At 38.8% G+C, this 25,513-nt stretch overlaps 1 protein-coding gene across 1 annotated transcript in view; it reads right to left on the bottom strand.

The window, feature by feature from the left end:
• The window catches only part of WDR70 (WD repeat domain 70), a gene marked incomplete at its 5' end in the record, with an annotated part of 140,027 nt that overhangs the window by 3,333 nt on the left and 111,181 nt on the right, over positions 1-25,513 (bottom strand). Inside the window, 4 exons of the mRNA XM_082496965.1 lie at positions 5,062-5,224; positions 5,609-5,725; positions 10,710-10,789; positions 12,034-12,134. Coding sequence (XP_082353091.1) covers positions 5,062-5,224; positions 5,609-5,725; positions 10,710-10,789; positions 12,034-12,134 — 461 coding nt within the window. The remainder of the gene's footprint in view (positions 1-5,061; positions 5,225-5,608; positions 5,726-10,709; positions 10,790-12,033; positions 12,135-25,513) is intronic.

The following is a 25,513-nucleotide window of genomic DNA, read 5'->3' as shown; positions in this document are numbered from 1 at the left end:
CTCCGTTTTCCCTGAGAAGGTCTGTCCTCAGGTCTCCAAGGACCCCTACACTACCAGCAGAGTCTTTGGGAGGGAGTGAGACATTACCAGCAGAAAAGGAAAACAGAGACAGGGAGTATGTAGCTCATTGGACATACACAAACCCATGAGATCAGATGGGCTGGATCCAAAGGTACTGAGAGAGCTGGCCAATGTCACTATAAGGGCAGTCTATCATCTTTGAGAGGTCATAGTGACTGGGGGAGGTTCTTGATGACTACAAAAGGAAAACATCATTACCTTTACGAAGGGCAAAAGGGGGATTTGGGGAACTACAGGACGGTCTACCTAACCTCAGCCTCTGGGAAAGCTATGGAACAAATCCCCATGGAAGGCATTTCCAGGCACATGAAGGACAAGGAGATAGGGAACAGCCAGCATGGATTTAGCATGGGCATACTATGCCTGCCAACCAGGTTGCTAGAACAGGCTGCACAGGGAGGTGTTTTGGTATCTCCACCCTTGAGGATATCAAACTTGGCTGGGCAAGTCCCTGAACAACCTGACTCTAATTGGACCTGAGCAACCTGATCTAAGTGAACACGCTTTAAGCAGGAGATTGGACTAGATGACCTCCTTTCCTACCTAAATTATTCTATGATCCTGTGCTTCCACATGACTGTGAGCTGATACCAGTACCTCATACACTGGCAAATTCGTGGGTTACACTAACAGGCTGCAAAGAAAAATGGGAAAACAAACTAACATGATTTATCCATACTCTGTGCTTTTCTATTTCAGTGGTTTTCAACATATTCAGATATGCAGACCCCCAAAAACCTTCAAGGGGCCAATTTCCAGACTACTTCAGAGTCACCATAATCCCTCTGGTTATGGGTTATTTTTCTTAGTTACCTTTCAGGGATCCAGTAGAAGTAGCTCATTGACATCTAAGGTTCATAGACTAGCAGCTAAAAAAAATACTGTTACAGCTAAACCAGCTGGAGATGACAATTGCATATCACAGCATGTGACTCATGTCGCAGTAACTTTTGAAATTTGTGTTTATATTGGACTGAAACAAAGGAAAAAAAAGAAGACTTTCAGGCATGCTTGGAAATGAGAATATTGCCATAAAGGCTACTTCCAGACTGAAAAGTGAAGGTTTTCAGCATCAAGCCCCTTTGTATTTCTTACCACCCCCCCCAACCAGCCTGACTCTTCTCTGAATATCAGGGGCTTCCCTCTCAAAATTACCAATTTCTAAAAAAGATTTAGCTTAAATATACCAACATGTGCCAACAAAACCACTGTTACAAGACATTCTGTTCAGTGCTGCTTCTTCAGCTGAAGATACTTCGGTGACTACCTGACCACACCGGTACTGCCATTGAGAAAAAGTTCAGTGAGCACAGCACAGCTACAGGCTGTTGCTTCAAGTCATTCCCTCTCGCCTGTGACAAGCAGTAATGACAAAGACAGCAAGATAGGGGCAACATTACTGAACTGAAAGGTATTTTCTAAGAACTCTGGTCTGTCTTGATGGGGAGGGAAATTTCACCCTCACCTTCCCTATGGTACAGCAGAGAGCTACATCTGGGCCTGATTAGGCCCTCAGCTACAATGCTTAGTAATTCCTGCTGATCCTTCTGAGGGACATCTGAAGTCATTATAGTATCTCTGTACAGCTGTGTTAAAACAAACAGCTCACAAAGAATGTAATTTTCAAACATTTACAACTGATGCCTCAAGTTCCTTTCCTGTAGTTCTTTACTTGAAATCTTCAATCTGTCCTTCCTTTCCTTTCACTCCACTGGAATGGCTCTTGCCAAGGTCTCTAACAAGCTTTTTCCTGAAAAACCTCAAGATCTTTTCTTTATCCTCATCCATTATGACTTTTCTGCTGTGTTGATCACATCTTTTTTGATGCTTTATTCTCACTGGGCTTCTGTGACATGTCATCTCCTGATACTTCTTATCATCCCCAGTATCCTTTTCAGCAGCATCTGGTTTTTCACCCATCCTTCTGCCTCTTACGTACTTCCCCCTCCTTTTCTGGCTAAAATTTTAGCCAGAACAAACAGAAAGGTCAGGCTAATGATAACAAGCGTGAAAAAATTTTCACGTGATAAACAATGCAAATGACTACTTGGCTTCAAGAACAAATTAGGCACCTTTAACTCCAACAAGAAAAAAATATTCTTACATACAATGTATAAACTAACAGCAAAAGTCATGTTGCAAGTATGTCTTATGAGAATTTTTGAAGTGAAAATACAATTAAAAAAGCATGAAATCAGTTATCTGATTTAGAATGATCTAACCAGCATGAATCAGGACCAGACGAACTGTAACCCAGTCATCACAATCGGAGTTATGAAAACTCTGATCAACCAGAAAAAGAGCATTTCGTAGTCTTTTCAGTCTAAATTGATTTAATAACCATCACTGAAGAAAATTAAGTTAACTGTAGTTTCCTTAGACATTTTCTTAAGGAGAATGAAAAACTGTAAGTGAATAACCATTCGTTAGGCAACACAAAAACAAAAGCCTTGTGAAACTAGAGATGTATCAAGTGGATATTTAATAATATATTTAAGTGAAAATTTACTAGAAGAAATGTGGAAAAACTGACAGCAGAGAAATAAATCAGTAAAAAAAAAATAAACAGTATTTAAAAAAAGAAACGTACTGAATGTATGAATTTTAGGTGTCAAGTCAGTATGTAATTTTAAGTATGTATCAGAATATCACCTTTCCTAACTCTATAGTATATCTTGTGCTATAGCTAGAGCAGCTAGTTTCCCTAGGTTTGTATACTGCTGTCATTATGAACTTCTGATTCTTAACAGGGCACGGGGACACTCTTACAATCAGTGACAATTTATATCAAGTACTTGTAATTTGCATATTTTACTAAATATGCATCTGTATGAACATCTAAGACCTTTAAGGACAGGGTAAACATACATATATACATAGGATATAATTAACACAGCTTTCTATATTATCTGCATGTGCAGGCAAGCAGCTAATGAAACCTGTGTCTATCATTGGTCTGCAGCTGTTAATATAGACTTCCATTTCTGAAAATTATAAAGAGTTTTTGCATTTTGGTGTCTTATCCAATATTAGTCATAGTAGTAGTAGTAGTCATAACAACAATAAATTTTAAAATGCTCTTTGCATAGAGTACATCTTAAAGTCAAGCTTTTAAAGCAAGGATAACGGCAGTTTCACTGGCATGGGATTTATCAGCTGACAAAACCATCAAGGCAGCATGCTGTTGGCTGCAGTCCAATTTCCCCACATACATATCACCGTCTGGTGTGTAAGTTAATAGCAGTCTGGACTTGCATCCTCCCCACTTCTCAGCCAGCTCTCTTCTTCCCCTGCAGCTACATCTTTAACAAGAAACCGTAACGAGATCTGCCCGCCTGACACAGCCAGCCTTCCGTGATACAGCTATGTTTTAAAACTTTCATGGCTACTACATTGCAGGTGTCAGGGATGGAAGTTAATATACAATCAATAAAGTTACTGAGACAATATACACTAAGGTATCTACCTGATGGAACGTGTGACTGCATTTACTTTTAAGAATAGATAGTTGCATATCTCAAATAAAACCAGGTGCCTACGCATTCAAAGTAAATTTCATCTCTAGCAAACATGAACTCTCAAACAATTACAACACTGGTTACAGAATCAGGCTTTCAAATACTCCTTCCTTGGAATCAAGGGCGATACTTTAAAATGGATTGATTTGGTGTACCACATCAAATACCATAATTATTAATTACCAGTATGCCATACTCATTAATTACCCAGTCAAAGCCAGGCTGGGTCATTGATGTTCTCAAGGAGCTTTGGAATAGCTATTCAGTTATCTTTGTGAATACGTGGGTCAAGTCAGAAAGCAAGCATTACACTAGAAACAGCTGTGATTCTTAATACATTTTCAGTTTCTGGAAAAAGGTAGTGATTGTCTCACTAAAGAGCTAAACATTAATAAAGAAAGTACAGTCAGTAAAGTACTAATGAACTTAGGAGAAAAAATATTGGCTGCAAACAAGATAAAACAGTTTCTTACTGGCAGACTGTTCTGTGCAGCCTCTTTCACCCCTTCAAAACCTTTTCCTTATGCCTTTTGAAAATACTACTTATACTAGATAGATTATTTTGTGTAACAAAAACATTAATGATAAAAGCAAAACGCGAGCATTTTAGTAATTTTTAAAGTGGGAGTTTCTGTTCATTAGTATAAAATGTATTTATTAAGTATGTATTTTAGTACTAGTATTTATTTCATGGTCTGACTTGTATTTACCTTTAGAAAAAAAAAAAACATTGCTAGAAAGCATTCTAGAAGTGTATTGCACAATTTTCATTGTAATACATACACACAAATACCACATTCACACATACAAACTAAACTATCTGTGGAATTACCGAATTTACTACCATAATCTTGATGAGGCTCTTCAATTTATGTAAAAACAACTGACCACTTATTTCTTTATGTTGAATTTTTGGTAGGAGTTTTTATCGGTGCAATTTTTAATATTGCTATACTTTTAACACCAAGTTAATTCAAGCAGGTCCTTAAGTAGGAAAAAATAAAATAAAAACTTACGACATATGAGAAATCATCTAAAATATGCTGTCATAACACCAAGTAAATATTTTGAAGATTTAACCAAAGATCATTCAGAACTGGAGGACATATTGGAAAACTTATCATCCCAGTCTGTCAATGGGACAGTACCTTATTAAAAGGTATATTGCAATTTCAGACATTGATTTGCAGAGAATTTTAAAATCTGATCAACTTAGAAAGCTTTAAAATAATTTTCTAGCACTGACAGGTATATTTTAAAAATGGAAATGTCAAATTTCAACAATTTAACCTCCTGGAAACTCTTAATCTTCATAAAAGAGTATGGCATATTCTTGGTTTGCATATTTGTGGCAGCAATCCAGGAAAGGCAAAGTATACCATTAAAAATGCGTGTCTTCTATTTTTACCAAACTCCAACTGGCCTCCAGAAATATTACTTGTATTTTTAATTGTTTCCTTACTTAGCATATGCTGGAGCAACCCAGTACGGATTCTCCTCCGCTTCCTTTGCATGACGTAAAATAGCCTCTCGAGGGTTGCTATCATCTGTCTTATCCAGTGCAATATTCTTGACTATATATGATGACAAGGTACCCCCATGAGTTCCAACACGCCCACCGCGACCTGTAGCACAAAAAAAAAAAAAAGGAGCATTTTAGAGAAAAAATATTTAAGAAATAAACAGAGAAATGTTGTATTGTGTCTGTAACAGTGATCTGATACAACAAAGTTCTTTAATACTATAGGAAGAGTTGAATTTAGAGCTGCATTCACATGTTTTACTGACTATGTAACTTAAAATAAGTCATTGAGTCATTGTGATTATTAGTTTATTCCATGCAAGCACTCCAATCAAAGACCAATGTTTTACCATGCTGGACACTGCACATGCATATATAGTAGAGTCGCCTCCCAAAAAAGTGTAAATGCAAATCTGAACAAGTGTAGAACCCAAGCATGACGGTCTCTTTGGCATACGACAGTCTGAAATGATTATGTGTAGATTACCTGGTCCTGCTACTGGAGGTTCAGGTTTGTGAGACTTCATGGGGTCCAGCCTATCCTTCTCCAACTGCTTTCTGGTGCTTCGCTGTCGTGGTTCACGGAACATTGGAAGCGCATGGGCTAAAGGGTCACAGTTTGGAGAAGAAGAAATGTTAGAAATTCCATTTTCTTTTTCAGGGTTTACTTAAAAAGACTAAGACCGGAATTCTTCCTTGCAATGGAAAATGTAGTAGAAGCTGCCTCCCAGTTCTTCTGTATCAAAGCAGTGGTTTACTGAGGTGTATTTCAGAAGGATTCTTTCTGCTGAATTTTTCAAAGATGATAGCAGCTAGATTTCCAGGGTTCCTTCAGGCAGGAGCCTTTCATCTGAAATACTGTTTGCAGAGTTTATGCGTATTTGAATTATTCCCCTGTCATTCAGTTATCAACAGTAGCACTGTCACCAACCGGTTGATCTTTTCCAAACTTTCCATGTTTCTACAGCTTTCTAATACTCTAGAACCATGACAAAACCCTAAAGGCATTCTTGGATCTGAAACAGAGATGGGTGGAATCCCCTCAATAATCGAAAATGTAATGTTTCTGCATATGAAGTCACAATCATGTTCTTTCTTAAATTATGAGTTAATCAAGGTTGGAAGAATACCTGTATCTGAGACTATTTGGCTAAATTAACAGGATTTACTGTTATTATTAACTTCTATTTCCTCATAAGCCCATTACAGTATCTTCAATCACAGTAATGGTTTTGGTCCACTCAGACAAGAGACACATTTGCAGCAACTGAGAAACACCATGTTATGGGACACAGTTTTCTTGTGGTGAGGTTTAGCTCTCATTCAGTTGTGCTGATTGCTGCTGTTTCCCAAAATGTGGGAAATTGTGTGGGAGTCAAAAGACTCAAAGGCAAAACCCAATGAAACAAACCTTACGTTTAAGGGTACCGGCTCTATATTGAATAAAAAATGGAAGCAGCATCCAGGGACCTACCAGTTTGATTTTTGAACTTATTTCTGGAAGGTCGCTCAGTTTTAGACTGAGTGAAGTCACAGCCAGGTGACACAGCAGTACATCTTTGGAAATAACTGTTTAGGTTTTGGGTTTGCAGATTTCATGAAGTATGAAATGCCTCGGAAAATTTACTGGCAAGCACTAAGCTTGATTGGTTTGCATAGAGCATCTGAGGTGATTAATGAACAGATCCAAGCTTTTGCCATTTGTGGAGCTGAGGTTGCCTAAGGGAAACCCAAACTGCCTATTCCTGTGTTTTCAAAGTAACACCTAATGTCTCAAAACAACATTCCTGCATTTTCAATATCTGTTACAGGCAATCCTGAGATTAAAGATCAGCTAGTAGTCCAAAGAAAAAAAAAAAAAAAAAGGAGAGAAAAAAAGGTCCTTTGCAAAAGGACTTCCGAGATCTTCAGTTCTTTCCAGTTCTATCTGTAAGGTTAAAAGACAGACATCCAACCTCTGAAAAGTTTCCAAAATATGCAACAAACTTAAAAATTTGCAAAGCAAGTCCTTACAACATTTTTCTGCATTGCTTTTTATGGAAGTATCCTTATTTAGTTTCAAAATGATGTGAAAGGAACAGTTAAACAGCTAAAACTCAATGATAAAATTCGAAACTTTGCATAATTGGGACCTAAATCTTTGAATGGCATTTATAAATGCCATTGAATACACAAGTTCCATTGGATTTTAAGCTGCAGAAAGTTTTTTAAAACTCACAAAAGATTTTTATAGTATAAACACTAACAACAGTGCACATGAAGTATTTAGATATTAGACCACGTGCTGATGTAGCCAAGGCTGTAGTAAGGATGGATTGAGACAAGCACCCAAATGAGATAAATATTCCTGACCTTTGCCCACTGCTACTTTACCCATGGCTACTCAAAAACTAGAGCTGGACGTCTGCAGCAGTAAGTAGGAGACAGCTGTGGCTGGAAAGTACCTGAGAAAGGAACCCAGAATCAAAGCACCTTGATATGGTTACCAAGACTGGTTACCAGCCTGGTTACCAAGACTGCCCAGACTTTCTCATTCTAAACTTTCTTCTTGTATATTATGCTGCCAAACTACTACTTTGTTCTACAAAAAAGGTTTTAGTGATCTCTAAGACCAAGACTACTAGAAACTAGAGCTGAATCCAAACACCATGGGACTGGAAGAGGATGAAGAGAAAGAAGCAGGACAGCACAACTGTGTGATTGTTGTCATTTCACATGAGGAGACACTACATAGAGAAACATTAATGGGGAGGGCCAAAATATCTCAGTCAATCCCCTCGTTCCCTTGTTAAATTTGGCCCTTGGGAAAAGGCAGATCACTATACATTTTATAGTTATGGAATCATGGAGTTTCAGAGTTGGAAGGGACCTCTAGAGATCATCTAGTCCAACTCCCCTGCTAAAGCAGGATTGCCTAGAGCACATTACTCAGGACTGCATCCAGGCGGGGCTTGAAAATCTCCAGGGAAGGGGACTCCACAGCCTCCCTGGGCAGCCTGTGCCAGTGCTCTGTCACCTGAACCATAAAGAAGTTTTTCCGTGTATTTGAACGGAACTTCCTGTGTTCTAACTTGTGCCCATTACCCCTCGTCCTGTCACTGGGAACCATTGAAAAGAGCCTGGCTCCATCCTCCTTCAACCCACCCTTTAGATACTTGTAAGCAATAATAAGGTCTCCCCTCAGCCTTCTCTTCTCCAGGCTAAAGAGTCCCAGCTCTCTCAGCCTTTCCTCATAAGGGAGATGCTCCAGTCCCTCAGTCATCTCAGTTGCCCTTCGCTGGACTCTCTCCAGTAGTTCCCTGTCTCTCTTAAACTGGGGAGCCCAGAACTGGACACAGTATTCCAGTTGTGGCCTCATCAGTGCAGAGTAGAGGGGGAGAATGACCTACTGGCCACACTCTTCCCTACGCAGCCCAGGATTCCATTGGCCTTTTTGGCAACAAGGGCACATTGCTGGGTCATGGATAATTTCCTGTCTACTAGGACCCCCAGATCCTTCTCCTCAGAACTACTTCCCAGCAGGTCCGCCCCTAACCTATACTGGTGCTTTGCATTCTTCCTTCCCAGGTGCAGGACCTTGCACTCGCTGATACCCACCCAGTTGGTATCATCAGCAAACTTGCTGAGGATACACTCTGTCCCCTCATCCAGGTCATTAATGAATACATTGAACAAAATTAGACTGAGTATTGACCGAGTATTGACCCCTGGGGGACACCACTGGTTACAGGCCTCCAACTAGACTCTGTGGCGCTGATCACAACCCTCTGAGTTCTGTCCCACAGCCAACTCTCAATCCACCTCGCTGTCACTTCATCTAGCCCATACTTCCTCAGCTTCCTAATGAGGATGTCATGGGAGACAGTGTCAAAAGCCTTGCTAAAGTCAAGGTAGATGACATCTACGACTCTCCCCTCATCCAGCCAACCACTTATAACATCATAGCAAGATTGGTCAAGCATGATTTACCCTTGGTAAATCCATGTTGACCACTTCCAATAACTTCCTGTTCCTCAATGTGTTTGGAGATGACATCCAGAATGAGTCGCTCCATTACCTTCCCAGGGACAGAGGTCAGACTAACCGGTCTGTAGTTCCCTGGGTCCTCCTTCTTGCCTTTTATGAAGATCGGAGTGATGTCAGCCTTCCTCCAGTCCTCAGGCACCTCTCCTGTTCTCCATGACCTTTCAAAGACGATGAAGAGCGGTCTAGCAATAACATCTGCCAGCTCTCTCAGCACTCGCAGGTGCATCCTGTCAGGGCCCATGGACTTATGAATGTCCAGCTTGGCCAAGTGGTCTTTGACCCGGTCCTCCTCAACTGAGGGAAAAATCTTCCTCTCTCCAGACCTTCCCCCTTGCCTCCAGGGTATGGGATTCGTGAGGGACAGCTTTAGCAATGAAGACCGAAGTAAAGAAGGCATTCAGTAACTCTGCCTTCTCTGCATCCTCCACCACTAGGGCACCCGTCTCATTCATCAGAGGCCCTACACTTTCCCTAGTCTTCCTTTTTTCTATTGATATACTGAAAGAACCTCTTCTTACTGTCTTTAACTGCAGTGGCCAAGCTGAGTTCTGATTGAGCTTTGGCCCTTCTCATTTTCCCCCTACAAAGCTTTGTTATATCTTGATAGTCCTCGTAAGTTGCCAACCCCCTTTTCCAGAGAATGTAAGCTTTCCTTTTTTTTTCCTGAGGTCCAGCCAAAGTTCTCTATTTAGCCAGGCTGGTCTTCTTCCCCATCTGCTCATTTTTTGAGACACGGGGATGGCCTTCTCCTGTGCTTCTAAGAGCACCTGCATGAAATATGCTTCCTGGGCACCTTTGCTCTTCAAAACTGCCTCCCAAGGGACACTCTCGACCATGCTAAAGTCTGCCCTTCGGAAATCCAAGGTGGCAGTTCTGCTGGTTCCCGGCCTTGCTTCACCAAGACTTGAAAATTCTATCATAACTATTTCTATTAACTATTCTATAGATAACTATTTCCTGTGCATCAGTGAGTCTTAATGTGAACATAAGATCTTACACAAGTATAACCCTGAGGGAAGAGAGATATTTAGCTATTTAAAACACCATGTAACTCTGGGCAATTTCTACATTTTGAAAAATCACTTGAAATTTGTTCCAGACCTCTCTCTAATGTCTCTGATTTTGCCACTGGTACTGTTAATGCTCTCAAGTGGCAAAACACTTTTTAAACCCATCTACGTTCACCAATTTTGTAATCCAAAACTGAAGATTTAAGAAAGCTCAAAAATTTTGGAGTTTCGTTGTTGTTGTTTTTATTGGTTTGGGGGGGGGTGGTGTCCTTTGGTTTTCTTTTAAGGCAGTTGTGCTTTCAGGTGTATCAGAACCTAGAAACCAACCATTATTAACAACTTTACAGAGCATATGGAATATATACCTTTCTGGTTGTGCAAGGCTACAGTAAAATTTGTATGAAGCACTAACATCTCACACCAATGATCAATACTTATGTAAAGACTGTAACCTTTTAGCTGGGACAATATAAAGCTAAATGATCTGCAAATAATTTCAACCTTGAGAAAGAGCTAAGGATGTTATTATAAAGATATGTTTGAAGTCCTTACGTGTTATAATGTAATCCTGTGTAAGAGTCTCTGCTTGTCTCTCTTTTCGTTTTGTTTTGACCACGCATAATTTTGCTCCCCTAGGAAGAAACATACAGCAGTTCAGTTGGTATGTTTCTATCAAACAGAAACCATTTTTTATTCAAGACATAGTCTCAACAAAATTATATAGCACTTTAAATATTCGTGAATGTGGGTATCTTTGCCTGTCCATGCACATATAAAGGAGGGTGAAGAGATTAGTATTTCTGTTATAGAGCAGTTTATACGACGTGGAAATAAGGCTGGAAGATTCATTTCACACTTCTTTTGTCCACAGTACTTGTGGTGTGCACATTGAAAGTGCTCCTCTCCAAACGTGGGCAATGGTTTGCTCCTAGTACTCCTCCTAAGCAGCAGAGGTGGCAGTTATCTAACTTATTTCTGATAATCTTGTAAAACAGAGTTTATCTTCATATCCAAGTGTTCAGGTCACTGCAAGTATCCACAAACTGCGAACTGTAACACAGTATGTTTCTGGATGCCAGAGAAACACAGATGAGCACATAGAGGGCAATAATATCTTATTCATACCACTCAGTATAGATGAAGTGTACATCTTCCCCCTGCTGACAGGAAGGAAGCATGCCTCAGTTCTCCAGCCAATCCAGACAGTAAAAGCAAATTAATTGCTAAAGAAGTATTTATGGACTAGTTAAGTCCTCTTCATTCCATTCCAGGCTGGTAAGTCACCTTCTGATGAATCACTACCACCTTTTCATTAGATGTACAGGCAAAATCCACATGTGATAGGTGGGGGTGGAGGAGAAGAGTAGCAGAAAGATAGGAATGTGTTTTCTTGGTTTGCCCTCTCTCAAATTGGATCTTCCAGTATTATTTCAAAGACATTGAAATTTAAGCTATTGGTTGCAAACAAGATTTTTACTTCAGAAAAAAAAAAAAAAAAAGAGATCAAAATATAACTAATTACAATGAATATCCTTTCAATAACACCACATCCATAACCTCCAAGAGATCAGATGAAAGGTTGTTCTTACTGCAGATTTCATGCAACTAAAAAAGGAAAGTAAAAAATGAAAGTAAATTCAGGTAGAACAGCCAGCATATTGCACCATGAAAAGCCCAGAGGAAAACACACTGCTTCTCAGAAACAAATTGGTTTGTGTTTTTTTTTCCTTTCTACTGTTACTAAATAAGTAAAACACTGCAAAACAAATTTTACTAAACCAGTTTTTCTCCTTTCTTAGTATAATCATAGAACCATAGAATCAGGCTAAATTTGATCAAAAAATAATGTTCTTGATCATTAATCATGATTACGTACCTCTGGCTTTTGACGGGATCATAGTACACTTTGGCCAAACCATTTCCTGTACCAACCATGATCTGGTTCAGCTTGGGATGCCAAAGGCAACGCACAACACTCTGAAATAAAGCAAGATATTGATAGTTAGTTCGCCATTCATCTAGATCTTGGAGTTAACATTCATATTGTCATATTGCCAAAGTCACACTGTAGCAGGAAGAAACTTAAGCACATGAATGAATATGTGAATGAATAAACGTTTCTCTCCAGAGCAGAAGACAATGTAAAAGGACTAATAACACATGGATGTCGGCAGAGAAAGAAAGAAATTGGTGACTGTGTGATAACCAGTGGTTTCCACAGGCTAACTGCTCCAGCATCTTCATGGCCATAACGAAAATGGAAAGTTAAAGGGGAATTTGAAGGAGAACAATGAAGTGCTTCAGATATAGCAATACAGGCCTTCATGACTTTTGCATTTTTATTTTTAATTCTGAATTCTTCCACCCTCTTCTTTATCTGTTTTTCCCTTCTTCTCACACAGTGCTGACCTTTCACTTGCTGACTGCAGAAACGGAGGAGTAGCCGATTTTCACTCTTGGTTCTTTCTTCCCCACAATACCCAGAAGAACTTGGTATTTGAAGCCAGTGTCTCACAGCTCTGTCACCCTTCTGGTCAGCAGAGAAACTAATTTTCAGACATTAAGAGTATTGTTCTTTTATGCAGATAGCATGGTTCTCCGTGTGACTTGGAATCTACATGTGATTACTGTATCCAGTCTGATTCAACAGGCCAGCACAGAAACTCTAAGACTTGAGATTCTGACTCAAGAGAGCCAAAGAAGTCGGCACAATCTCCCACAAAGGACAACACATCTTAACACAAACACAAAACCTGTACCTGCATCTGACTAACTGGAGGGAAAAAAGTATCTACTTTTGAGAGACAGTAACTCTTTAAAAGGATACAGTCCAAGACCGAAGACAGGTCTTAACAGTGTTTGTGTTACCTATGTAATAAACGTATCAAGAGTTAGCAGGATGCATCATCCTCTTTGTATTTCACTGAACAATGCCCATTTTTCTAGCCCCTTTTTCCCGGCAAGCTTACTTCTCCTTTCTCAAAAACCAGGAATAGACTCTTCCCAAAGTGAATTGATAACCACTATCCAAAGTGAATTCAACCACTATCACTATCATCCATTGATCAGTAAAGTTTGTGCATTTGTTTTGGGGTGTTTTGTTTTGTTTTGTTACATAATACAGCACATGAGATTCACAAAATGAGAACCACTAACAACTTAACGCAAGAAATGCAGCAAAGCTAAAATTAGGGGTGTAATGTAGCCCTATAACTTGGGACATGAAAACCATCTAATCTGGAAGAGAATGGTTATGTATAAGCTCTAGTGACTCCTGAATCGCTTCCCATTTTGTGTTCCATACTATTTCTGGTTTGATCCACACCCCTTCTTTTTGAATGCTATGAGGCACATAAAAAATACTGAAAAAATTCTGAAGCCCATTCAGCCATCATGAGTCAGAACTTCATTTTACTACAAGATGATGGATGACTCTCTTCTGAGCTGTTTTTCTGCTTTGTGTTCTTGTTTAAGAAGAAAAATTGAGCGACGTGATCATTCTTTACAAGGTTCCTCTGTAAGGCATCCTCCTTCTCTAACAGATACACATACAACATTATACCTTCCCATTTACTTACAGGTACAAATAAACCTGGCTTGTTTATTACAAGACAACTAAAGGACAACAGTCTTTTTACAGGTAACTCTGAAGTACAAAGAAGAATTCTGATAATGCATTATGTCCATGATCTGTGCCACAAGCAACCAAAATTACCAATACAGGGTTCCAAATAAGTTGTTTGATTTAAGTAAGAGATTCTCACATATTGTCAGGCAATGCTCAAAATGCTATGGTAACTCTAAACCACGCAAAGCTAATAACAAGTATTGAAGGTCAAAGGTGGGTGGCCTTTTCTTTTATTAATATTTATTGCCAGCCTTTTTAAACTTTGTAGTTAATGTGGTTCTCCACTTTCTACTGTCAAGTAAATGTATTTTATAGCATGGTACTGGATACCAGCCAACAAAAACAAAGCCTTAGACAGTGTGGCTCAGCACTGATGGGGATTGCTAAATTTCTAACTTGTCAAACATGCACAGCGCACTTAAGCCACCATGGCACGTGCTCCAGAGCAGGCAAAAGAAATTGCCATTAAATGCAGCCCTATAAATCTTCTGAAACCGTAAAACGTTCCCAGAACACAATTTGTTAAAAACTGAACAAATACAAGCTCTGAACATGCAAGTAATTTTATTACTCCACTGGCATATAAACCTACTTCATGAGAAATAATAAAAACTACTTATGCGGATTATCAGGTTATTTTAGAAATGAGCAATACTTTAAAAAGATCAAAATACTGAATTCTTGAACCAAATCATCATAATTTTTCCCAATCATATAATCCTAAAGAAGTAAAAATTCTAAAAACTACAACAAAGGGATCATTGTAGACTAGGTCTTAACATTGGGAGCGAGGGGGAAAGGGGATTATTTATCACACAACAGTAATTAATTCTTAAAGACCCTCTATCCTTCAATGCCTCTAATTTTCCTACTCTTTACACTTAGAATAACTCAAGTAGATGCCTTTATCACTAGAAATGTTAAACACCAAATTCCAGTTCAAAGACGGTCCTACTTCCTAGCTCTCTAGGCAAGTAAGTGTGTTAATAGCAGGAAAAGAAGTGTTCTCCTGGCTTGGCCTACCTATGCACATAGGTAGATACATCCCTACTGATACTGAATTTTATACAATTACAGAGCAGTCGCAGCTCTGGAGATCGTCTAATTCAACCCCCCCCTGCTCAGAGCATCATCAGCTACTACAGATAGCTCAGGACATTGTCCAGTTTGGTATTATTTCCAGGGATGGAGACTCTACAGCCTCTCTGTGCAACCTGTTTCAATGTATGACCACCCCCACCATAAAAAAAACACCAACACCCAAAACCATTTTCTTACGTTTAAGTGGAATTTCCTGTTACCAGTTTTGTGCCTATTGCCTCTTGTCCTCTCACTGGGCACCACTGAGCTCTGCTTTATCTGCTTCATCCTCTTGGCCCCTTCAAGTATTTATATGTAAGATGCCCCATGAGCCTCCTCTTCTCCAGGTGAGCGATCCTAGCTCTCTCAGCCTTTCTGTGCCAGATACTCCAAGCCTTTAATCACTTTTGCAGTCCTTCACTGGACCCACTCTAATATGTTAATCTGTCTTGTACTGGGGAGTGCAGAACTGGACCCAGCACTGCAGATGTGTCCCACCAGGGCTGTGCAGAAGGGAATTAAGGTTTCCCTCCATCTGCTGGCAACCCACTTTTGTCTGATGCACATGTCCATGGGCTTCCTGCTGCCACTTTCTGCGTCTCTGAGATGGAAAGGGGATTTGCCATTCCACAATCACTTTTGAAGAATAACTTGTTTAATTTCAAGGTTGTGCCCTGCAATGGAACCCAACACAAACAAGGTGGTATTCCAGTTTTAATTGCAGCTGAGATAGGAGCTCAGGCTGAAAGCAACAACCTCAGCAGTTAAGAGCAAACTGCAAGCTCTCGTTCCACCTACCAAGGTGGTTTCATACTTGGTAAGAGAAATTAAAGAGCAGGGAATTAAATTGCCTAACGCTGCTTTATGGAAACTTAGCACAAAAGAGTTGACTAACCATAAGTACCAGTTGTGAGGAAATCCTGTGAATGACAGCTTCAAGACACAGCAAATACAAACCCCAGAACAACAAAAATAACCCTTCAGTTAACTGACATTCAATACAAAGACTAAACCTGTTTCTTATAACATTTAAAGCTGAAACAAGACAAATCTATGTAGATTCTGAAATCCAAAAAATTCCAGGTCGTATCTCAGCTTTGCAAATGGAACACAATGTCTTATTATAACAAATAAGAATGAGAAAACGCAGAATGTATCATTGCATAAACATCTTCAACATTTGCAAAAAATAATTCCGTAACGGCTGGATGTTTTGGACAGTATATCTCTGGAGCATTAAGTCCTGGAAGCCTGTCATAAAAATCCTGAAAATAATTTTATCCATGAACTGATGTGGCCAGCTTCGTGACCATAAGGCCTGAAAACGAAGCGCTTACTTACAAAAGACAATTACTAGTAATGATTCAAAAGCTGTTTGGTACTTTTGCTGTTGCAAAAGCATTAAGTTCTTCAAATGAAATCAATCTGAAAAGCCTTTGGCAACGTCTATGGCATATACAAACACAGTAGCCTGCATTGGGAAATACTGGGAAAAGATTGTGAAAATATTTTTGTGAAGTCAGGCAGGGAAAATGTTAAAAATGTTAACAGAAACACTCCAAATTTACCTTCTTCATTGTCAGTGTGAAAGAACAGATTCAGTGGATGTTATTGATAGTAGACCTTTGTAATTATTTTCAGGTAACAGATTGTCTTGCAATAATGACTTAAACTGAAAGTCAATTAAAAAATTATCTACACAATTTTAAAGACATCTTCAGGGCAATCCAGATGAAAATGTTTATCTGAAACAACTGCCTAATAAATAAGAACATGTTATTGATTGATCCTGAAACTAGCCATACCTTTTTCTAAAGTTGTGATAATATTGTTTTAAATAGAAAATATGAATTACCTTAACAATACATAATTTTTACACTACTTAAATTTACATAATTTTTAAACTAAGCACTATACTCACTTCAGACTCCTGGTTCTTTTAAAATAAACTCCAGTTTTAGAAAGTTTTACCTATAATAACTTAAAAGTTTAATAATATGTGGTAATCTTAAACTGTAAAACTCAACTACATAGAAAGGTGGCAGTCAGAAGTGATGATATCATGATTCCCTCTTGTGCTATTCCACCCACATTTCTTCTGAGACATGTGCAGTCCCAGCTCATGTGCAGTTCTGGGGTGGTTCATAAATAGTCTCAACCTGACAGTCTCTTGTCACCTGTGTGTTTCACTTTGTATGATATAAGTGGAGCTGCTGCTGCAGGTAAACAGTAAACTACACCAAATAATTTTTCTGCTAGGTTAATCTCTACCTGGGTTAGCTCACTAGGCAACTACACACATGGCTTTGCTTGTATTATGCACGTAACAGTGCTTTGATGGGATTTAACAGCAGTGCCTCTAAATGAGAAACTGAAGCCTGAAACATAATTTTCTGTAACGCAGAACGGGACATTTATTCTGGCCTAGAAATATACCCCTGTGTTTCACAAGCAAAGTGAAGAATAACTGAAGCAGATTTCCCAGCAAGTAAAAGCCAATTACCTCAACTGAAACTGTCCAGAGCACTTGGGTAACACCCCGATGGGAGTAAACAATGCAGAGAGGGCATTTTACAAGGTCAGCAAGAAAAGATTAAAATGATTTGTGGCACAGGAATGGAAAATTTACCCCTAAGATGAAACCATGAAGCTGGTAAGGTCATAAAACTACAGACTGATGTCAAGGATGGAAAGAATTCTCCTGGATCTTTGCTTATAAAGATGTCTCCAAGACTGCAGCAGCGAAGGCAAAATTCAGTTCCTTGGTCCACGCTTCAGGTAAAAACATTCAGTTTTACAGCATAGATAGAGCAGATCCAGGATGGGAAGAGCAGTCTCAGGGGGATCACTCAAGGTTGGAGGCAGGAAGGGAAGGAAAGGTAAATAAATTCTACTCAGAGGGACCAGGAAGTGTTAGAGATATTTCACATTGGGAAGAGGGACTGGCAGAGATTTATGGGAGTTGTGAGAAGCTTCGGAGGGGATGCACTATGGAAAACATAGATGAAGCATATTAAGAAAAAAAAAAACCTGAGCAAATACAGCAAGTGTTCCTAGTTCCTACATATTATAGAGTATGTAGATCCTTCACATAAACATTAATTCTTGTGCCTAAAATATTTTTCTGCCATGTTCCAGAGCAGTCACTTAATCTCACTAGTTTCTTTTGAATCTACCAAAATGTAAGGTTGCTCATTATGTAACAAAATAAGCAGAGTGTATATAAAGAACATCTCTTGAAAGTATTATTCATCTCTATCCTCTTTCACTCTGCTGCAAGGGCGCCAGGGAAAATTGTTTTCTCTCCATGGCTGTCGTCCTGTATTCCTATGCTAACATTTTACATATCTGTGAGCTGAAGCTGTACAAAAGCATTGATTTCTTATTTTTTGCATTTCAGTTGAATCTTTGTCTGATATCCAACAAAACGTAACTACCTTTATATGTACCCCAAGATAACAGCCAATCTTTTGTTGTTAGCAAAATTTTATTAGACAGACGCATATGTGTGTATGCATATACTAATGTAATGGAACACAGGTCATAATTTGCGACAAGACTGGCATGATATCAAGTTTCACCGTTTTCTAAAAAATTCCAAGGACTTTCATATTTTTGTCATAAATAGGAATGACCATACACTTCTGCAGCACTTCAGTCAATGGGGCTATACTCTTCCCTTGCTACTCCAAAATGAAAAGTAAATTACAGGGGCTATAGTTTACAACGATGTTTTGATTTCTTTTCCCTCCCTTTGGGAGGTCTTACTGCTTCTCAGTCAGACATTGTTTTCTGTGGAAAGAACTTCTTCTTCCTTAAAACAGTTAAGTTTTCAGGTTAAATACCATGCATTTGTCTTCAAAAATGAGTATTTCATTTGAAGTGTATTTTCAGATATTGCATGATAAGGTATCAACTTTACCAAGTTCATTAGTAAAGCTCCTCCTTGCCACACAGGGAAGAAGAAAAAAAAAACAAAACATTCTTCTGTATCTGTTATGCACTGTTAGAATAAACCTTTTCAATTTTTCCTTCTCTTCACTTCAGGTACCACCTTTCTCTGACAGTCCTTGCCTCTCAGCCCGCTTACACATTTGCTCCAAAATGCCAGGATTGATTATTCAGTTATCTGCAGCTATCAGACTTTTAGGCTAAGTTCACTAAATTATTGTTTACTCCCATGCATATTAGTGAAAATTGTTTTAACAGACAAACAGATCTGGTGAATGAAGAAGACGCACCTATCTACTTTCACAATGTACAGAAAACTATCCTGAGAAGGTGGAAATCTCTACTGAATGATGCTGACATACAGTTGATATTCATATTATCTCTGTGGTGAGTGTGCAGCCAACATCCCACTTGTAAACTGGAAAAAGCAAAAGTGAGTTCCTTGCAAATTACAACTGGAAAAAAACTACTGCTAATTCCAGATAAATACTGAAAATGGAAAGGGAACACACTAATCCTTGGCTTTCACACATCTCTAACTGCTGAAGGAAGAATTCATGGGGTTTTGATGTTTCCTCCACAAGATGTTTCCACTGATTTAAAACGAAAGTTTTTTAAAATTTAGATAAAGTTCTGTAATTCTAAGGTGAAGCTGATGATGTTTTGACAGTTATGTTTGGAAATCGGGTGCAAGAGAGTCAAGAAAGACAGGGATCTGCTGGAGAGGGTCCAGCAAAGGGCTACAAAGACGATTAGGGGATTAGAACATCTCTCCTATGAGGAAAGACTGAGGGACTTGGGTCTTTTTAGTCTAGAGAAAAGAAGATTGAGGGGGGATCTTATCAATGCTTATAAATACTTAAAGGGAGGGTGCCAGGGGGATGGGGACAGTCTTTTTTCAAGGATGCACAGTGACAGGACAAGAGGTAACGGGCACAAACTTGAACATAGGAAGTTCCATCTTAACATAAGGAGGAACTTCTTTACTTTGAGGGCGGCACAGCACTGGCACAGGCTGCCCAGAGAGGCTGTGGAGTCTTCCACTCTGGAGACATTCAAAACCCACCTGGACACTGTGCAACCTGCTGTAGGTGACCCTGCTCTGGCATGCGGGTTGGACTAGATGATCTCCACATGTCCCTTCCAACCCTGACTGTTCTGTGATTCTGTGTGTAGACTTGACTCTCAGCTCGCACAATCTTTTCATAAAGTGACAGGCTTTTCTCCTGTAAATTGTCTATGGTCATAAATCCTTAGATCACTAGAAATGAGTGCAAAAGTAATCCATCATCTCCTACTTTGCTATTGGCAAGGTCAGAGCACAAGAGATGAAATGTCCTGGTGCTTTAGCAGGAGAGAATCAGCACCAGTGAAGGGAACTGAAGATCTTAGGTGGGACTTACCTCAACAAACTTAAGATGTCTACACCTCTTATCTTTAGAGGTCTACTCTTTAAATGCCTATAACCTTTCACCTCCCTTTACAGTTAATGGAGAGAAATAAGCATTTTGCAGTGGCCTTCATCTAACCTATTACAGATATCTATTTTAGGATGAGATAAAAATCACAGTCTGGATGTGTTTTATTTTTCTCTGTGGATTAGAAAAGGAGCCTAGGGTGACTGGATCAGCTGTAGACATCTATATTTGGTCAGGTGAATCCCTGCAGCCTACAGCAGCCAAAATAACTACATAAGAAAAACAGAAAACTAACAAGGATCTATATTACAGCATGTTGTGCTGCTTACATAAAACTCTCCAGTTCAAGGATAAAGGATCCTGGAAGCCAAATTAAATACTCCTAATGCAGAAAGAACACAGCAGATACAAACTCCTAAAACTGTCCAACAAATCTTTAGAATCTTAGCTTGAACAATCAGGTCTAGCTCTGGAGGTACTTAAAAACTGAATGGGGATAAAACAGAAACAACACAGCCTATACGCACCCTTATTGCTTACCCCTTTCCTAACCTACAATCTAATAAATAATTCCTTCAGAATCTGCTCTGAAGCTATACAATAAAAAAGCAACAGCAAGAGCTGCTGCTCTAAAAAAAATATTTTCACTTAGGAAAAGAAAACCTTAAACAAACCTTCTCCCTTTCCTACGTGCAAGCTTTGCTTCAGTGGCCATGACGGTATGTGATGCGTTCTGTTTGAACAGCGCTACTCGGATTTGCTGCACTTGGCTGTCCAGACAGCTAGATAAGAGGCATGTCAGCAGGGAAGATAGCAAACGTGTAAAACGACATTCTGACCATGGTCGTGGACTCCATAAGGACAGGTCACCACAGCAGTGGCCAAATGGGGCTTTTCTGACTGAATTAAACATTTACCTTAATTGTAATTTTTACAAATTCCAACATTACTGAAAAAAAAAAACCCAGTCTGTCAAAGTCAGTGCAAATATAGGTGCAGCTAGTTTATTTAGCACATCTATTCTGCCTTTTCTCTTGTAATCCCCCCCCCCCCCCCCCATGTTCATGGTGAAGTACTGCTTGTGCTATGCATTACCTTTTAAACACGTAGGAGCCTAAAACATAATTAAGTAATACTACTTAGGAAACCTAACCCCTTATGAGTATTATTTTAAAGAAACAGTAATTACCTTTCAAATTAACATTACACCTTACTTAAGCCTAATATTACATTATCTTTATATTTGAGAGGGGTAAGCAATTTGAAGCTTGTGCCAGAGTGAGGGATCAAATCTCAGTGTGCCTTCCAGCCTGATCTTCTATAGTTCTGGAACTTGAACAACATTAAGTCCATCTGACTTTAGTGATATGTCTTCCCAGAAGAGAAGGGAACTGTACAAAGTTATTTTGGATAAAACTGTACTTATTTCAAAGGAATTATATGTCTTCAAATAACACATGAAAATATTTGGATGCTAACAGCTAAAGACAGCTTCTGACTACCACAAAACCTTTCAACGATTTTCTCCATTCCTGTTTGGCTACCGCCGCTTTTAAACAACTTCTGTAATTAGGAAAGACATTAAAGCAGTAGCTTTCAAGCTTTTCCATTTTATAATGAAGCTGCGGAACCATTCAGAAACTTCAGATACTTAGACTGCTGTATAGGGGACACAAATCAAATCTTTGTACAAGTGTTCAGGGACGCGTTTGAAGTGGCCCACAGTCTTCATGGACTGAAAACTTCTCTGCAACTGCTTATGAAACACGTCCCAGCAAGAATGCATGCACTCCTTGATAAAAGAGAGGAAAATGCCTCAGAATATACTAAAAATTTCATGATGCTGGGCTGCAAGAAAGGTTATACGCACTCTAACTTACAGGCAGCAGTGACTCCTGCCTGTCTTCAAAATCTCAAAGCTTCAGAAGAAAACACTTATTTCCTCCCTCTCATTCCCTCATACTCTATAAAGTTCAGAAACAGGCCTAAAAGAGTTCTAAGAAAATGTTTCAGCACATTTTTCTCCCAAATGTACAAAGAGATATTTTCTCCCCAGTTCTATGCAACTGGAATTTAAGGGAAACATTTTAAAAAAAATAATTAGAAATTCAATATTCTAATGAAGCTAATGGCAGTCTTACTTGCAGAAACATCAGTATTTCTACATAATAATCAAGGATCATTAATAATGATGGTTGACAAGTAGAATGCAAAGTAAAATCAACCCATAAAATTAGCATAGTAAGGAAAGGCTTCTATATAGATAGGTCTTTCCTTCTCCTACATTCACCTTGATTTCACTGCAGAAGGTCTACGTGAAACAGCAGCTACATTAACTGTCTGCTCCCCTTCAAGAACAACAGAAGTTCTGCCTTAAGAATCGTAGAAACGATCCTGCTCAGAAATCCTGCTCAGAGACAACACTAATTGCCACTGCATTCTCTGTAATCTCTTTCCGTTAGTTTCTTAAGAGTCCAGTGGTGATCCAAAAGCCAACAACTTGGCTTGCCATGCTGCTGCATATGGGAAAGGCTGGTCTGCTGCCTGGATGCACCCACCAACCAGCGGAGGGGGAAAAATGAAGACTGAGTAACTTTTACAAAGCTGCTGTATTTTTAAGTTTAAAAAAGATTAAATCACAGATTTAGACCTATGACATTTCCAGATGTCTGTGAAGTTGAACAACAAATGCTACAAGTTGGCCTCCACCTTGTTCTTTCTTTTGAGCAAAAAGATGGTTTACACTCATATGTTGATATTATGCATGCTCTGATCCAAAAAAAGGCTGCTTACACAATAAAAATATACTAATATCATATTAAAAATCTTTAAAAATACTTTAAACCCCAGTTGCAAAAATCTTCAGGTTTGGGATTCCCCTGGAGCTCTTCCAAGGAAAAGAGCCAACTACAATAAATGAGGTGGGAGGTTAGGGAATATCTAGAATGCAGTGACCTGCTATCATTAGATTTAAAATACTCATGAGAATACAGTAGTAGAGGAAACAACACTAATGTTTTCCCTTGTGAAACATGACTTAGAAAATGTGTGGAAACATTCAATAGAAAAGGGACCAGAAACGGATAAAATTTACAATTTTCTATGTAGAAACCACAAATATCCTAAAAACTTTTTCAGAGGCCAATAATTGAAAGCAGGGTCTCAATATAGAACATATGGATAGCAATGCTGTATCACTTACCTTTCAAGGTACACCTATAAAATGTATTCTTAGAAGTGAATTGAGCCACTGAACAACACTTTCCTTTTTTGATGAATAGAAAAAGGCACTTAGTCAAGGTGGCAAACTGTTTTCCTTGTGACTGCAAGGTAGGGCATTTTCAAGCACCTGCTCCGTTAAAATTACAGCCACACTTTCATCACAGTATATCACAAAACCAAGGCAGACAACCTTCCCTTAAAACCCCCACTCCCTGTTTCAGGGAGGAAACCTGCACAGTTTATTTCTCTCGCATTCCTCAAACCTCTAGTGACAGCTCCCCTAAAACAAAGTACATGCTGCTGCTGGATATATGAAGGGAAGGACCACATTGTCTTTACAGATATAAACGCAGAGAATAAAAAATGACAAGTTACTTCACTATAAAGAAAGATACATTCCTGTGATTCACCTTCTATACTTTTTTTTTTTTTAACTTTAATCAGCACAAAAATTTACTGGACCTTAAATATTACATTTACTTCCTTATTGTGGAAAATGTGGATTTTCCTTTCAAATAAAATAAATGGCTTTAAAGAAACCCCAGAAGTAGCATGATGATCTCTTCCAGAAGTTAGCAGAATTTATTTTTCTTAAATTCAAAAGCTTTAAATCTTAGTGAAACGGGCCACAGTGGAAAAGCCCTTTACTGTATTACTGTGCCTTATAAATAGTAAATGATATTGTTTGAGGTCAAGGAAAGAAATACCACAATCCTATATCAACTGTGCAGAAAGGATGCTGGAAGTTTCATGTTCCTTATTCCTTCTTTCCTTTTCACTCTTTAATCTAAAAAGAATCTTTATTTATAGCTTGTCTCAGCAGACCTTCCTGAAACATCCCTTAGAGGTATTTTCAGAAGTATTTAATAATTTAACTTTTACCTATATTTGAGAAACTAAGAAAATACTGAAGAATTCTCCTAACAGAAACAGGTTTCCCAAAACAACCACAAATCTATGGTTTTGTATTGTTGCTTATCTACAAAATCCTGCAGAATATTTTAAAAACTTGCACATCTCATTTTATAATGCACACAATCTCATCATCTGAGCTCATATTTAAATTAAATTGTTACTTACATTTTCATTTAAAAATAGCAATTTCTGTAACTGTGCAACTTTTTATTTCTTTTTCAGTGCCCACTCTTGCTTGGCAGTAACGGGTTGTACTACTTCTCCTTTCCATATGGGAAAAAGGACTGCTTTACTGCTGCCAAAATCAATCTTGTCTGTAATAGGATAACTACTGGGTGATCTGTTTGAACTAGCCAAATGAATGATAGACATGTGAGAGTGATTCAAGTGGCTATCCACAGCTATTTTAAATTAAATTGACATTGGGGGAAACGTTGTGTACCCAACTCTGTTTCCCATACACTAGGTATTTATAACTGGTTCCCAGGAAGATCGCATACTTGCATAACCAAAACCAGAATTAGGAATAAACCCTCCCTGACTTGCATCTGACAATGAAATCTTCCTTCCATACTAGAAAAAGAGTGCAGTTACAGACATCTCAAAAGATGAGACTTCAAGCCCAAGCAGCTACAGGTCTTCCTTCCTCTCATGCTACCCAAGGAATGGGAAATGGCCTCTGAGTTTCTGTGCACACACTTCATACCCCTCTTCCGGCAGTTACATTTCCCGACATCTCTTTAAATCTCCTCGGCTATCTAAATGGACTGAAGAAACATTCTGCATGCAATTATAAATCTTCCATATAAAATAAGCCTCAAATGCTCAAATTGAGAAAGGTTAATATAAACTTATGAATATTTGAGGTGACAGCAAAAGAACTGTTCACAGATAATACTGTCAAGATAGAAGAGACAGAAAAACTACGAAAAAGCTTCACGTGTATAGCAGGATTTTTATAAAGTTCAGTTCTTACTAAAAAGAGAGCAATTCTGTACAGTTTAGCACACATAACTATGGTTACAGTACAAAGGCCTCATAATTTCCAGTCACACCTGTAGATGCTGAGCCAGAGTAAGGCTGAAGCACTGCATGCAGAGCATCAGCTTCCTTATGAGAGTGGGAGACGCAGGAGCTCCCAC

The sequence above is a fragment of the Vanellus vanellus genome (genome assembly GCF_965231255.1).
Source record: "Vanellus vanellus genome assembly, chromosome: Z".
Classification (NCBI taxonomy): domain Eukaryota; kingdom Metazoa; phylum Chordata; class Aves; order Charadriiformes; family Charadriidae; genus Vanellus; species Vanellus vanellus.
The sequence above is the reverse complement of the archived record's forward strand: the minus strand, read 5'-3'. Positions and strand labels throughout refer to the sequence as shown.